The following is a 16,236-nucleotide window of genomic DNA, read 5'->3' on the forward strand; positions in this document are numbered from 1 at the left end:
AACTGTGTAAATAATGAATCATTCAAATCTCAGGTTTTGGAATGTGTAAATTGCTCTATCGGCACTCATTATGCCACCACGCATGAGGGGCCTTATTTACAGAGGCTATTAGCATATGAAAAACCTTTTAGCGCATGCAAATCCAATAACACAAACAGCGATTGGTGCAAAACAAATACCGTGACCAATCGTTCGTCACGTTATTAGTTTTGCGTGCGCTAAAAGGTTTTGCACACGCAAAAGGGCTTATTAAACTGGGCCCGTGGTGCACAAGCTTCAGCACACAGAAGCAGAAGTTCCCATTGCTTTTTCTGCACTATGCTGACAAAACCAGAACCAAACAGTAAACTAAAACTAAGTTTTAAAATGAAGCGATCGGGCAGGAACGCGCTGGGACGCATTTCCCAGGATTCTAATGCCACTTACTTGTCTCCAATACTGACAGGGCATAGCAGTGCACAACAGAACTAGAAACAGAACTGCCTGCGGCTGGGGAGAATTCCCGGGCCAGGTTAGAGGGGATCCTGAGCGTACGGATCGGGTCAAACCGAAATCCACATGGAGGGGCGAGGCTCAGCCGAACGGGGTAACAAAGCCCCCCCTGCTTCGCCCCTTTCGGCACTGTGCTGGCAGACATGCTGGGATGGGCTGGTCCCGTTCCGACACAGCCACGGATAAAGCCAACCCCAAGGTGCTTCTGGGGGTTTGAGTTCTGCGGGGCTTGACATTAAATCGCTAATGCTCCCCCTAAATCCCCAATCCCACACTTCCTGGGACATCAGCTTCGTTCTGCTTCAGCTCATCTTCCGAAGGAGCGGGGATTATCGATCGGTTCGGGGTCGCTCGGAGAAAGGGCTTACGTCTAAATAGAAAGAGAATAATGTGCTTGGGGCCGGGAGATTGTTACAGATGTTCTGTACCAGAAAAAAAAGAGGAAAAAAATGGGTTGACTGATTGAAATACTGATGGCTCATAGATTGTGGCCTTTCAGAGTGACTAGGTCTGGCAGCTTTGTGTCAGGTGGCCTTGAATTCCTCTTCTTCATAAAACGGACAGAAAAATGCATTTTGCATATGTGAGAAAATCAATGGTTTGCTGAAACTGAAATGCTCTACTCAAAAGCCCAGTTAATAGTGGGTTTGATGGGTTGTCAGTCTTGCAAATTGCTTTATCCTGTGTGGTCACTTAAGGACGGTGGTGAGCTCTGAAACACAGAACCCCCTACGTACACAGAACCGTTTCACGCCTGCGTTCAAAAATGTCCCTGAAAATCAGTTTTATCCTATCTTGTGTGTGCCCTGCGATGGACTCGCAAACTGACTTGAAATAAGGAATAAGGGGATATAGATAATAGATGGATGGGTGGATGGATGGATGGATGAATAGATAATAATAATAATAATAATAATAATTGTTACTATATTTGTAAAATTTGGTTATGTTCTCATAATTCAGTGTGCTGTTAGCATTATTTGTGTTGTGTGTTTGAGCGACAGCACCGAACAGCTGTCCTGCCGATAAAGGCCAAGCATCAGAAAGACACAGCGGAGGAGGCAGAAAGAAATAGAGAGAGAGAGAGCGACAGAACAGGCTTTAAACCTGAGCTGGGGGAGCGGGGGGGGGGGGGGGGGGGGGGGGGGGGGGGGGGGGGGGGGGGCGGGGGGGATTACACTTGCCCAGGTTGTGTACCGCCCGCCCTGGATTTCATTCCCCAGATTGATTGGTCGGTTTCTCTTTCTCCTGGCAGATGAAAGCCAATTTTGCGGCTCCAGCGGTCGGTTGGTTGTGTCTGTCTGTAATGAGCCAGGAGAGCCGCTCTCAGCGTTCAGCTCCACTACACCCGTGAGCCGGGGGGGGGTCCTCTTTCCTTTTTTTTAAGAAGAAAGGCGCTGCTTTATCCCTGGAAAATCCAATTTTCTGCCTATTGGAAAACACGCGGTGGCTATTTCTGTGCTGGCTGCTGCTATTGATTCCCGGGGTCCAGGCTCGCTTGTTTGAGGCAAATTTGGACGGCGGGCTCAGGCTCGGGCGCCTCCGGTAATGCGACGGCTGCCGGGGCCTGTTTTGCTCGGTTCGCGGAGCCGTTCCCCAGACCTAACCCCCCCCCACCCCAACCCCCTAATTCTGCCAACCCCTCCCGGTTTCACGGAGGAGAAAAGCTCCAGGAACGCAGCCAGCTAGCGACCACGTGGCTTTTCCCCGCGGCGGTGATCGGGGGCCATTAGCGGCGTCTCAGATCTCTCCGGAACCTTCCGCAGGGCCGCTGAAACTCCAGCGGCCTTAACGGGACAGGACCGACCACGCCCGACGCTCAGAGCACATCCATCACTGGTGAGAAACGGCCGCGGAGGCCCTGATGCCACCGGAGCCACACCCCTGGAGTTCATCAGCCCTCACGGAGCCCCTGTGATTGACACGTCCGGCCTTGTGCACCGCACGGCGCTGGCGACGCTAGTATCCCCGGCAACGGTTACACAGAGCAAGACGGCAAACATTTACACTTCACTATATTTACATCTGCGTATGAAATAATATCCAAGAAAAACAACAAAACAAGTAATATAATAGTACAACCAGAATAACTGAATAGTAAAACAAAGACAGCTGTAATAGACATAAAAGACAAGCAAGCTGTTGGTTTCTGATGTATACAGTCATGAAACCCCTCTCCTTTGTTGGTTATTTTGGGAGTTTGCAGTAATGTAAGATGATGTGGGGACAGAAGAAACATGTGGGTGGCAGTTCACCGGGCGATAACGATATTTACAGAAAATGAAGTTCAGCTGCACTATTGCCTCATGTTCTTTTTATGCAGTAACACCTGATCAACATTCACACAGAGGAAATGTCCCCATGTAGGTTACTCTCATCGGCCCACTAATCAATAACAGTTCCAAACGGCATGCAGCGCGTACGCGCACTACATCGAGGTTCTGCCGAGCGTCGGGTGATGTTCTTGAATTGGAAACACGCTCACACTCGCACACAGGAGCCCTCAGTCACCCCCTGAAGTACACAGCCTCGAGGCAGCCTGAGAATGAAACGAATCAGCGGCTTAACAGGGACGTCGCGATTCCCGTCACGCACTCGGGTTTCTCGCGCCTCGCGCAAACATCAGGCAGCACCGCGCTAAAGCAGTAAAGCGGCAGCCCAGGTCAGCTAATGGCGTGTTACAGTGTTGGGAAAAAAAGCTCTTCGGTTTCCACCACCCAATCAGAACGGAGACGGACGCGTAGCACGCAAGAGAGCCGCGTAAGGGGCTGCCTTTAAGTGCGCCGCATCGCGACAGTTGGGCCGCATTTACCCTTGAGCCCCAGTTTGTTGCGTTACCGTATAGCCGCCGTGCCTCTCTCACACACACACACACAGGGAGCTCCTCTGATACACTGTCTTACAGGAGAGATTGGTTCTGCGAGCCGCAAAGTGAGCGATTGCAGAAATGGCAGCAATCAGAGAAGATGTGCATCTCTCATTGAAACCAACCGCCAGGCTGCGAGAAGCAAAAGGAGTGTTTATCCACTCGGCGACCGGTAACCCGCGACAACTTAAGCCCCCCCCCACCCCCACCACTCCCGCCGCAGCACAACGGAGCCTGTTGTGTCACGGTGACACAGCCAAGATTAGAACCTGCAGCACCAGGCTTCCGGAGCCTCCGCAGACGGAGCGAAATCTGGCTTAAGCCGCGGGCCCGTCTGGGCGGCGGCGGCGCCCTTTGAAGCGCCTCAAAGAGCCGCTGGAAGCTCTCGGGGAGGACCTCGCCGCGCGTAAACGACGTTCTTTTTTAACGAGGCGGCGCGGCGGGGCGCGGAGGTGCTAACGGCGGCTGGGGAGGAGCGACGCCCGTCTCATCTGCTCACGCTCCAGCCCGGCCGTCCCGGGAGCCTCAGTCAGCAGGAAAAGGGGGGGGGGGGGCGGGGGCTTAAATCTTCATCAAGGCCGTGACGAGCCACCTGCACTAATTAGGAAGCCGTGCCCCAGCCGGGCGGGAGGCCTGGGGGGGAGGTGGGCCATCCTGTCATCCCATCGTGGCGATAACTCACTGCTCAGACTCACACACACGCACACACACCTAAAAGAAAAGAGGAGAGGTGAGACAGCGACACTCTCTCTCTCTCTCTCTCCAGACGCGTTCTCGTTTCCATTAGCGGCGCTAAAACGCCGTTAGATTTGATTAACGCCGCGGACGGGGCCTGCCCAGCGCCACGCCCGCCGGATTGTCATCGCCCGTCAAAAACACCCCCTCTAACCGCTAACGTGTTCGGGTTCCTCGCGGGCGGCGTAGCTCTGCGCAAACAGATCCGGGAAGCCCTAATTACCCCCCCCCCTCCCCCCACCATTCATTAAGGAAACGCGATCCCCTCGTTACCGAACACAGACGGGTGCTCCGTCGCTAATCCGCGCTTACACGCCGTTGCTAACGTTTCCCTTCCCCCGGCAACGGCCACTGCGTTCGGGGGGGGGGGGGGGGGGGGGGGGGGGGGGGGCGGGCTTTAACAGCGGCGCCAGATTTCACCAGGCGCTGTAAAAAGTCCGCTAAGTGCGCCGCGTCGCGGCGGCTCCTTTTGTCCGTTTCGGCGGATCCGTATGAAAGCCGGCGCAGTCGGCGGGTGTCGAGGAGCTGAGTGATGTTTTCCCGTACCGTCCATTAGCCCGCTCTGTTCAGTGGGGATCCGGACCACGCTCTTCAGCAAAGCACGCTCTCGAAAAAGGACGTGTTAACATCCAACACTCTTTGTGTGTGTGTGTGTGTGTGTGTGTGTGACTACTTCTTCTGTGTTACTTTCAACACGTTTTGTGTCCAAGTTACTGCGTTTGTGTTCCAAATATACAATTTATGTGTTACAGAAGGGGGACTTTTTAACGCGGACTGTGTTGAAAGTAACACAAAATGTGTCGTCCTTCACTGGGCGTGGAGGTGCATTAAACAATAACATGTCGTGTGTTCTTTATAACACATCTGTTTTGAGAGTGTGCCCTTTTTTTTTTTTTGCCCGCGATTGTATTTCTCGTGGCTGGATTTATGTGACTCTGATACTGCTGGGAAAAGGTGATAAGCACATACAGTGATTATGCTAAAACCATCTGTGCTGTAAAATGATTTAAATAAAAGATGTTTTCATACATAATGCATGCAGTTCTTGTGTACAAACGCACTTGGTCTGAATTCGCATGACATCTGTCCTCAACGTTTGCAAATAAATATAAGTCAAAGTGAAATGAAATGAATCACACTCGTTGTTCAGGGTTGCAGGGTTAAGGTGGAATATTCACTTATCGCAGTGCGGGCCGCAGAATTACCTGCTGAAGAAAGCAGCGAATCGCGAGGCTCCTTGAGCTGCAGTGTGCAGCTGTGTGCTGTGAATCGCTCTGCCCCCCATATGTGTGTCTGTGTCACTGTGTTTCAGCCTCTGTAGTGCAGGCACTCCATGGCCCGCAAAAATACGTATAGTTCAGTTGCCCCCCCCCCCCCCCAGCACACAGGTGAGGGGGGGGGAGGGGTGGGGGCGACCTTGTGTGGCTCACGCACTCACGCGGCTCGCACCGCTCCCCTCTTAGGGGCTCCGGCTCCCAGCTCTTTCATGCCTACTGCAAATGGACGATAAAATGTTTTTCCCAAGTTTGAGTTTTGTTCTCAATTTTTTTCCCCATTACCTCTGGAAAATGTCCATTCCTGAAGCACTGTGTGACTAATAGCACTCATAGCTTTTCCAGATAACATTTCTCCCTTCAGTGTTCAGTTAATGGAAGTCTTGTGTACTACGTGTGCACAGAAAACACATTTTCATCACTGCATGTATTTCTCCTGTTCACAACAGTTTCGTTCCGTTTAAACATGCTTTGCTATTTATTAACCAAGTACTGTATAATTTAAATACACATTCTACGTTGTTACTGCTGCCAATTTTATTTCACTATTATAAATATGTATACTCAAATATGTAATGCTTATAAGGCATATATAATAATGTACCAATAACATTATTGCTGGTAATACGGTTTAATTTTATTGGCTAATGAATATGCAGCGATGTCATGAACTCTCGCGCTCAGGAAGCAGACAGGCAGCCACGCAGGTTACACTGTATTACAGACTCTCGGTGTTTTAAAAACACTTTTTCCAGGTTTCCTACGCTGCAGCCAGTTATTTCCTTTATGTGAGAAGGCATTAGTGCTTCCTGTTGGATCGGTCCCCCCTCCCGTAAACGTTTCATTAAAAGTGACACCTCTCTCTCTCCCGCGCGTCTTAAAAAAGAGCGCGCTCTAAAATTTCACCGGCTCACCGGTAACGATCGTAAAAAACGCCGTCCCGTTACTTCTGACGGGGAAATAATTGGTCTCCCCTGTCTGAAAACGGCATTAAAGGGAGGAACGTATAGCTCTGCAGAAAATTTAGTGGCTTGTTAGAAATAACGTGACGAGAGCCTGTGGATTTGAGCTGTAAGCAGCGCGCTGTCAAACTGAAAACAAACTAATTATCAGTTTAAAGCTACCGATAAATATCCTTTTAAGTGCCTCTCCGTCCTTCCGTCTTCAATCTCGGGCATAAAAGCAGTGTGTTTACAGTTCGCTCTTCCATTGGCTACGGGAAAATAACTCAAGCTAGCGACGTACGCCATCTGTACTGTGAGTTTACGTTCGCCGAGTTAACCAGGCGTTAAGCTACGTTCAGCTTTGTTCTGGGTAGGCCAACACTGCTGGTCCTGCTTATTCTTCTGCCTAGTTGGCTTTGCAGAGGTTATGTCTGGATAATGTTCACTGTGTGAACTAAACTGTGTTCTTGGCTAGAAATAGCTGTACAAAATAAGTATTGTACCTTACTGAACCTGTGTTTAGCAGGTGTCTATGACCATGAAATGCACTTTCTGTACGTCGCTTTGGATAAAAGCGTCTGCCAAATAAATGTAATGTGATGTAAAATGTAATGGTCCTCTGGACCGGGGTGTTCAGGCTTGGCATTACTGCAGCGGACATCCCACAGCGCGAATGTAAAAACTTTATCTCGGTTGTAAGCATAAGTAGAGACGATATCAGCGATCGCTGAGTTGGGATTATGACCCACCCACCTTTTTTATGATTATGTTTGCTATAGAAAATGGCGGGATGTTTTCTGCCCTTAAGTTCACCAGGGGAGTGAAGTGGCTTTTGTCGGGAGTACAAATAAACGCATAAGTGAGTCTTACGGACAGTACGTCGAGGCATGGAGTCAGGAGCCCGTAACCGGAGCGTCTAAAGACAGACTCCCGCTGCCTCGCTTCCCTGAGACGGAGAGGCTGAAGAGGGTTCCTCTTCACACGTTTTTTTTTCGGAAGAGCACAGCCCGTTCCAATTTGCACCAGACGGCACATCGGCGCACACGATGGCTTCGTTTCGCCATACCTCAAAAATCCCGTACCCCGGCCTTTTCGTTTCTACGCACTCCCCTCTGTCTCTATAAAACCATCCTCTGCCTCCTGTTCCCTCTTTCTCTCTCCCTCTTTCTTTGATTGTCTCCGGAGGGAATCTTTCCTGCAGAAAGGGCAGCTCTATATGATGAGGTTCGGGTTCATCCCCCCCACCCCCCTCCCCCACTCTCCTCTGCTTCTATGGAAACTTTAATAGTTTTCATGCGCGTATCCTTTAAAATGAGGGTCACTGCTTTCCGGGTGACCCCTTTATTGTAGTCGTGAATACGCGAAGAGAAATGTGATTTCAATTATCAGGCTCAAATGTTAAGTCATGCAGAAACCCAACTGGAATAAAGTTATGCTTTGAAAATCTAACAAAAACTGTCTACCAGTATAACCTATGACAATTTGATTCAGGACTTATTACTCTCACCAGTATCGAATGCTGTGCAGTGTCTTGACGCTATCATGACTTACTTCACTTGCTTTTGACGTGCACTTTACCAGTGTATACAGCTGGGTGTGTACTGAAACAGGACAGGATAAATGTGGGGTTTTGCTCAGGGGTATAGTGGTTACACTTTTTGTCACCAGATGAGAATACGCAGGTCAAAGCCTTGTGCGGGGAGGGGGAGAGAGGCGCTGTGTAAAGGTGCACTCACAGCCGTCGTAGATGTCGGTGGGGATGTGGACCGCCGTGTGGTTGTAGGAAATGGGCCGCTTGAAGTCCGGGTCCTCCTTGAATTCCGGCTTGATCCGGTTCTTCCTCCCCTCCGTGGAGTTGGAGTCGAGCTGTCGGGGCGGGAGAGCAGTGGCAGTGTCCAATCACACGCCTCAGATCGCCCACGAGTGAGATACGGCCCCACCGAAAGCGCTTACAACTTCTGTGCAGAACGCAGATTTAGATTTCAGGACTTAATCAAAACCCAAAACCACACTCGCTAAACAAAGAGCAGCGACATTCCTCGTGTCCCGCCGGTATCGCAGAGGAATAAAGCATTCTGTTATTTTCACATTTCAAATTTACCCTTTTCAATAAGGCAGCGGGGAACATTAACATAGAAATTAATTGATAGGTAAGAATGGCTTCGCCGTGTTAATGCAGCGATCATTACCAAGATGCACTGTCTGCCGCTCATTACTTAAGTTATCAGTGGCAAAAGCAACAATGAGAAAAGGGGGGGGGGGGAAATCGTGCCAGTTTCTTTGTCCAGACATTGAGGGTAACAAAACAGAAAATATGCTCCTGAATCCAGACTGTGGGTACGGGGCGCCGTGGGAGACCAGTTTTCAATAACGGGCACTAAAGGATGTTTTTCCAAGAAATAAAATAAAAGTAACAAACAACAATGAAATATTTCTCATAAGTAAAAACAAGACTCAGAAGAAGACAGCATATGAAAATAAACCCCAGGACAAACAGTTTGGCTGATTTATGCTCTCCATGTTTTAATTAAGCAGCCACTGATGTAATTTATCATTATTGGTTGTATTAGGTTTCATTTTTTAAAATTCAACAAGATAAAAAAAAATATACATTTTTGTCCGAGCCGGGCGCCAAATGTCTTGCACCGTGCCACAGTGCACTCAGCTTTAAAGTGCATCATTAGACACCATCCATCTGTCAACAGCGAACAAAAATAGAATGCAAACCCTGAAAGATTTCTCAAAATTTATAATGGTACCTCAAATCAGATTGGACTCCCCCTTATCAAATAGCTCCCCTGATAACCCCAGCTGTCTACAGGTATCAGTTATAACTGAGCTGGGGCTACAGTGTAACTCTACACTGAGAGGATTTGAAGGAGGCGGGGCTACAGTGTAGCTCAGCACTGAGGGGATTTGAAGGAGGCGGGGCTACAGTGTAGCTTTGCGCTGAGGGGATTTGAAGGAGGCGGGGCTACAGTGTAGCTCAGCACTGAGGGGATTTGAAGGAGGCGGGGCTACAGTGTAGCTTTGCACTGAGGGGATTTGAAGGAGGCGGGGCTACAGTGTAGCTCTGCACTGAGGGGATTTGAAGGAGGCGGAGCTACAGTGTAGCTCTGCACTGAGGGAATTTGAAGGAGGCGGGGCTACAGTGTAGCTCTGCACTGAGGGAATTTGAAGGAGGCGGAGCTACAGTGTAGCTCTGCACTGAGGGGATTTGAAGGAGGCGGGGCTACAGTGTAGCTCTGCACTGAGGGGATTTGAAGGAGGCGGGGCTACAGTGTAGCTCTGCACTGAGGGGATTTGAAGGAGGCGGGGCTACAGTGTAGCTCTGCACTGAGGGGATTTGAAGAGTGAAATCAGGGGCTGATCAGGTTGCTTCCGTGCCTTTGATTGATTCTGCTGCCCTGGGATTCAGACAGCTCTTCAGAAACAGATAGTTCACCACAAGAGCCCACAAGATCCCACTCAAGAGTCCGGATTAGCTTTCTCGCTGCTGCAGATTACAATCGGACATAACAGCCCAAGAAATCAATAAATAAAGCATGGTGAGATATACAGAGTATCGGTTTTCCTCTTCTGCAACCTCTGCTCCAAAAATGTAATCCTCAGTCTTACGCCAGCTCTAACCAGGGAAAGCCTACTCGGAAAAGAATGTCTTCAAACTTCCATGTAGTTATTTCAACGATGATAAGCCAGGATGTGTGACAGGCCTGGCCCCCTACCCCTTCAGATTAGGGCCGAACGTGCTGACAGCTAGGACTCACTATAGCCCCGCCTCCTTCAAGGCTTATCCAGCTGTATAAATAGATGCAAATGTGGATAAGAGCGTCTGCTAAACGCCTGTAATGTGATGTAATGATTCTTTCAGTGCAGACTGACTCACACGCACAGGCCCTAAAAGCCCTCGCAACATATGGGGCGACCATGTCAGCGGCGTAACTCAAGCGAGGTGCATTTTACTCAGAGCGCGGTCTCCGATTTTTGGATGCATTATTCCAGCGCCGTAAAAAAAGAATCACAAACCGGAGCCCAGAGCAGCGCGTCCCGTCCCGTCCCGTCCCGTCGTGGCCCCGCGGCCAATTTGAGACCAATTTGCAAGTCGAAACCCGATCCCGACCGCGCGCAAAATTGCAATTCCGGCTGGAAAGCCGGGACGCGTTTGAGCGGGTCAGGGAGCGCGCGACCAGCCGGAAGGTTCCGTGCCTCGCCGGCTAATAAAACCCCGTCCCTCGATTAAGCCGAGAAGGGTCCGACAGGCGGGTCCGCCGACGGGGCCCAATTAGCACCCGCGAAAGGTGCGAACGCTCGCCGCGGCGCAGCGCGGGGCTAAAGGAGCTATCACCAACTATAGCTGTGAAGCTCTTCAAAGTATGTAATAATACAGCTTCATAACACTGTCCTGTGTTATGGGCAAAAATGGCTTTGTGTGAGAAACCCTGTTTCTCTGCAGGAAGGCAAGGCCTCCTCTGCACATAGTTAATTCAGCGTTAGGTTTTCAGCTAATTACACAAGCAAAGCTAAACCCTCGTTATTATAGTGAGTATAGGCCCAACGGTAATTCCAATTTGAATACCGCGCACACAGTCCAGGAGCTTTACTTTCAGCTCGAGCGAGAGAGAGACAGAGAGAGAGAGAGAGAGAGAGAGGTACTTACTTTGTCCTTGGCGTTGTAGTACTCAATGTCGCCGTCCTGAAACGAGATCGAACGAGAGGTCAGCACGCAAGGTTTCTTTAGCAGCAAGGCCTTAAACGTGAGCAAGAAAAACAGGAAGTACCAGCGTGTAAATTACCACGCCCAGCTTAAGCCCCTCCTCCCACCGCCGTTGTGCACGTGAGAGACAAAGTGAGCGCTACTTTATTTGCCGTTCTCGATGTGAGTCACTCCACCTTCACTGCCATTCACCTTGAGATGCCTCACAAGCACCATCACGCCATACATAATGATCGTGATGATCGTCATCATGCTGAGTAGCGGCATCATTATTGTTATTACAGTAGACTGCCTGAGATGCAGTTCCAAGTGGCAGTGGAGACTTTCCAAACGACGCACCGGCATTTTGTTCTCACCCTTCGGTAACTTAAGCACTGCCCACTTCCCTGTTTTTCGTCCTTTAGCTATAGTCTTACTAATGTAGCCTCATTTTGCTAGCCTCTTTGGTCTGGTGGATTCTTATAAACGGAAAGTGACTCATCTGCGTTGCTGGTGCTTTCTTTAGCCTGAGCAACAGGGAGCTCGATAAGGCTCGGCTCTGTGTGCCGTTTCCTGTGTCAGACCTGTTTGGCTTTGGAGTGGCCAGCCTCCGAGGCGAGGCTTCGCGTCTCTGTGATTCCGCCGTTTTTTTCCCGCACTTTTCACGCGTGACTAACGGCTCTCCTCCGCTGAGGACGCGCCCCTCCCCGGCTGGCGCGCTCTGACAGGCAGCGCCGACCCAGCGCTGACCAGAGCACCGGGGCTTTTTGACGTGTGGAAGTCCCGTAAGGCCCCGTGACGCGGTGACCGTTCACCGGGTACAGCGACCCGCAAAGCCCCCCGGCCCGAGTTTAAGGACCCGAGCAGACTGCGGAACGCAGAACGGGCGGCAAAGCCGCCCGCGGCCACTTAGCGGCGATAACGGTCAGGAGCAGAGCCATGGACGTGTGAGGAGAGGGAGAGAGGGAGGGAGGGAGAGAGGGAGAGAGAGGGAAAGAGAGAGAGAGAGAGAGAGGGAGAGAGAGAGAGGGATAGTGAGAGGGAGAGGGAGAGAGAGTGAGAGAGGGAGTGAGAGAGTGATAGAGAGAGAGACAGAGTACAGCGGAGAGGAGGGGTCACATGGCTTTCGTCGCTCCCCGACTCATAACTCAGCCTCTCCCCTCCGGGCGTCTGGCCCGTGGCGGTGGCGGCGTTTTAAACAACGGCTGGGAGAGGCGCTCTAACTCATCAGAGCCGCGGCCGGGAAAGTGCCTCTGTCGCTGCGGCGGAGTTATTAAAGTGAGAAACGGCCCCGCGGGGGCCGAGGCTGCACTTCAGAAAGCCCCCCCCCCTGCCCCCCTCCCCCCTGCCCCCCCCCCCGCGCGAAGCTGACACTTATGGGGGGGGGGGGGGTGAACGTGACACACCCCACCCACACATGCAGATGTATGCGCACAGTGGCACACAATTCCGAGCGGTGCCAGTTTATACAGCAGAACCAGAAGGGGAGCTAGAAGGCCCTGAGTTCATCCAGAGGACTCCACACGCAGTAAACCCAGCTGCATGTTTACCAGGACCGAGATCCTCTGCACTCTGGGGGAAGAGGAAGAACACAATCGCACAAAAGCCGCCTCTTTCCAATTCAGTGCATAAAGCCGAAACACAAGCCTAAGCCATACTCCCATCTACGCTCTCTCGCCGCTAAGACTGCACAAGGCCTGTGCGCCAGCGTAAATCTGAAGCTAACCGGAGCCAAGCTGTGTAGGGTTACTGACATGGCAGACTGAGGCAGAATACATCAGCAGAAACCCATGCATATGTATGAATACATATTTCATAATAATTCAAGTTAACATTATCCATGATTATAATTAAATTTATTCTGGTGGTGAGGTGATTTGCGCACAATAATGTTGGGAATCTGGTTTTCAGAACAGCTGGGCAGAGGGAGGAGGATGCCTACTGGGAATCAGCAGGATCCATGTTAAATATATGCAATGCCAGAAATAGCCTTGCATACTTGATTTGTGGGAAGCGCCTCCTTATGATTTCTAAGTCAATAGAAATTGTTTACCCCCGTCTCTATCCTCAGCCAGAAACCCAAAATCAACAATCTGATAGCTGCCTCACAGCTCACTGAAGTTTGTCACTGCGTTGTACAGAAGGATTACCAAAAACACCCAAATTAGAAATGAGTGACGACTGTGGACTGTTTATTTCTGATACAAAAATGCAGTCATGCCAAAAATTTAAAAAGCAATTAAAAAAAGTTTTAAAAGTCTGGGCCATAAATAATAAAAAAAGAAGAGCAAAAATAAGAGGTGGAGGGTTGAGTTTTTAAAATTTATTTATTTAGTTTTGGCCAGGAGGGGGGTTGGGGGTGGGGGGGGGGGAGGGATCTACAGGGCTGAGCACAGCTAGAACAAACAATGGCAGGGTTCCTACAAGACCTGTCCCTCACAAGCACAACAAGGGCGAGAGGCAACACCTGAGCCACCTGCTGATCTGCCTCAGGTGAGCATGGCTGTGCGTGAGGCTGGCGCTGTCCAGGGTCCTGCAGGCCTCCCTAACCGACAGACTCATCTGACAGCAGCACCCCCCCCCCCCCCCCCCCCCCCCCCCCTTACTGGTACAACAGCGGCTGTGTCATTGAGTCTGGGGTGCGAACGTTGTGACCACACAGGTCCCCCTTCGGTGCCGTCAAGTTCGCTGTTAAAATCCCCCGCGGAAACATTCCCCGTTTAAAGGTCACATTTGTCTCCTGCCTCAGACAAGCCTGTCCCCCGTCAGCAGAATTCATTAAGAAAAACATCTCAGTTCACCTTTACCTTTCAGCTGGAATTTACTACCCGCGAAACTTCCACAAGGCTCGTTAAAATATTGAGATCAGTTTTAATAAAAGCGTAACAAAAAATGAATAGTTTTTCCCTTTCAATATACATTTGTCAGATGAGGGCCGTATGTCAGCTTGGAGCGCGACACTCGTTTTTGAAACTTTGGCTTAATTGATCTGAACCGGTATTGGCTGCATCGGCTCGTTCCCGCGCTCGTAGGCGCTCCTTGCACCAGCGACCCCGCTGCAAAGGCAATTATCTTAACTAACCAAGCATCGCAATTTAATCAAACTTTACATCCAAGAGGGGCCCCGGAGTGACATGCTTGATAAACTAGACAAATTAATTCCTCCTACCCGTCTCCTCCCTCCCTCCCTCCCTCCCTCCCTCCCTCCCTCCCTCCCTCGCACCTTTCATTCCGTAGCGGAGTCGACCCCGGTAAAGCGTGTGCGAGTGCATAAATTAAAGAAGTTTTAATACAGGAATAAAAAAATTTAAAAAAAAACTCATTAAAAAAAACCGAACGGGCACCTTTTTTTTTTTAATGGCGCCCTTTTTCTTTTCGGACGGAAGAAAGGGAGAGAACGGATTGATGGAATTCCCCTTCCGGCGGGAAAGTGGCGCGGCCTTTCTTAATTGTTGTTTAATGATGGCCCCCGTGCCGCCACCGCGACGGCGAGACGTTTGATTTACGAACGCGCGTGGCGAGAAAACAAACACGGAACGGAGGGACGGTCCGCGTCCTGCTCCTTGTGACGTCCCACGCCGGCTCGGCTGATGGATCGCTTCGCACATACCCCCCCTTTGGGGAAACTAGTCTCTGTCTCTGTCTCAGTCTCTCTGAAACACTTTCCTGTGTTCATATAGATGCGGCAGCTCCTTTAAACACCTCACTGTGGGGTTTGTGAACATTGAAACATGGCATGAAAAACAGTCAAATGAACCAATGGTGCTGTGGGTCAGGAGCAGGGAGACTCAAAGCCCCTCGAGCAGCCTGGGCCAGGCAGGTCCTCCAGGGTTCTGTTCCATCGCTCCTCACATCTCGCTCATTCACCTCCTGGAAGCTGAAATCTGCACACAGGAGCTCAACAGCCTCGCGCAGCACACAGCCGCCGCAGGGACCACTTCTAACACACAAATTCACGTTTCAGCATCGGTGGACCAACGGTGGACCATTAGATTCAAAGCCTGATCAGTTAAATTGCCTAATTGTATTATCTACTCACTGAACTGCTACGCACTTATTAATGAATTGAAATGACTCCATTTTACTGCATCATATTTTGCAAGGGCATTTTACCCTAAAATGAATTTTCACTGATCGGTGATAATATGGAAAAAATATGCCGATCGCAATGTGCCACTCCTCTAGATACCCTCATACCTTTCTGGAAAATGTTTTGCCAGAGCAGACGCTCCCTCTCTCTCAGTGTAGTTGAGACCAATAGTGGCGTGAAAGAGTTGTTTTGGATGCAGGGCATGGCCACAGCATAGCGGTATGTATTTTTAGCCGTCCGACAGTGGAGGGATCAATAACATACAACGACATTGAATTAGAGCGCAGTTTCCCCTCTGTCACATTAATAGAGTTCGGACGTCGTCCCGGGCTCTCACCACAAACTCGTTCTTCCACTGGTGATCCATCTGGGAGGCCTCAGCGTGCGCTGCCAATTCCTGAAACACCGCAAAAAGAGAGGAAACATCACACTTGGAGCTTCATAACATCAAAAGCCATATTAGATATGAGAGTTGCAAGCCTCAAACTAAATTTCTGGCGAGTCGTACATGCGCATAGCACAGACATCCAAATTTTCCAGCGAGTCATAAAAAGTAAGAGGAGAAAAATGTGTAATGTTGGTTCCAACTGCAAAGAAGCATTGCTCTGTTAATGGCCATCAACCCACAAACATCACATAATTTTGTAAAATACAAGGCACAGTCTCACTCAATAAAGCCATAATACACCAGCACATTTAACATAAACGCTACTTCTCCAGAAGGGAAAAACTAATCAACAAAAAAAAATTGATCTGGCATCAGGAGTGGGAGGAGCTTGGACAGCTAACCTGATTAGTTTCAGCCCCACCACACTGCGAATGCAACGTCCAATCTGATTGAGAGCAGTCAATAAACACTCCGGTTATTGGACAACCCGAATGTCCTGCAGGATGGGTAAAGTCTTAATGACGTGCCTCTGAGCGCTCGATCGTCCCCGAGGATGAAATTAGGACAGGCTTGCGTGTAGCACGCGGTGTCGGAACTGTATCGAGTCCTGATCCTCAATTTTCCCCTCGCCACCTGAAAGCCTCGCTCTGATGACTTTATTAATAGCGGCATAATGGAGAATATCTTTTTAATCCCCGCTGATTACAAACGGGCTGTAGTACAAATTTCCCAAAGGAAATCTGAAATCTAATTT

At 50.0% G+C, this 16,236-nt stretch overlaps 1 protein-coding gene across 2 annotated transcripts in view; it reads right to left on the reverse strand.

Annotated features, from left to right (window-relative positions):
- The window catches only part of LOC118219259 (voltage-dependent calcium channel subunit alpha-2/delta-1-like), a 100,458-nt gene that overhangs the window by 41,659 nt on the left and 42,563 nt on the right, over positions 1-16,236 (reverse strand). For both annotated transcript variants that reach the window (XM_035402280.1, XM_035402279.1), the window contains exons 4-6: positions 15,432-15,491; positions 10,969-11,004; positions 8,048-8,177 (exon numbers count right to left, since the gene is read on the reverse strand). In XM_035402280.1, coding sequence (XP_035258171.1) covers positions 8,048-8,177; positions 10,969-11,004; positions 15,432-15,491 — 226 coding nt within the window. The remainder of the gene's footprint in view (positions 1-8,047; positions 8,178-10,968; positions 11,005-15,431; positions 15,492-16,236) is intronic.

Source organism: Anguilla anguilla, chromosome 19 (assembly GCF_013347855.1).
Source record: "Anguilla anguilla isolate fAngAng1 chromosome 19, fAngAng1.pri, whole genome shotgun sequence".
Taxonomy (NCBI): Eukaryota; Metazoa; Chordata; class Actinopteri; order Anguilliformes; family Anguillidae; genus Anguilla; species Anguilla anguilla.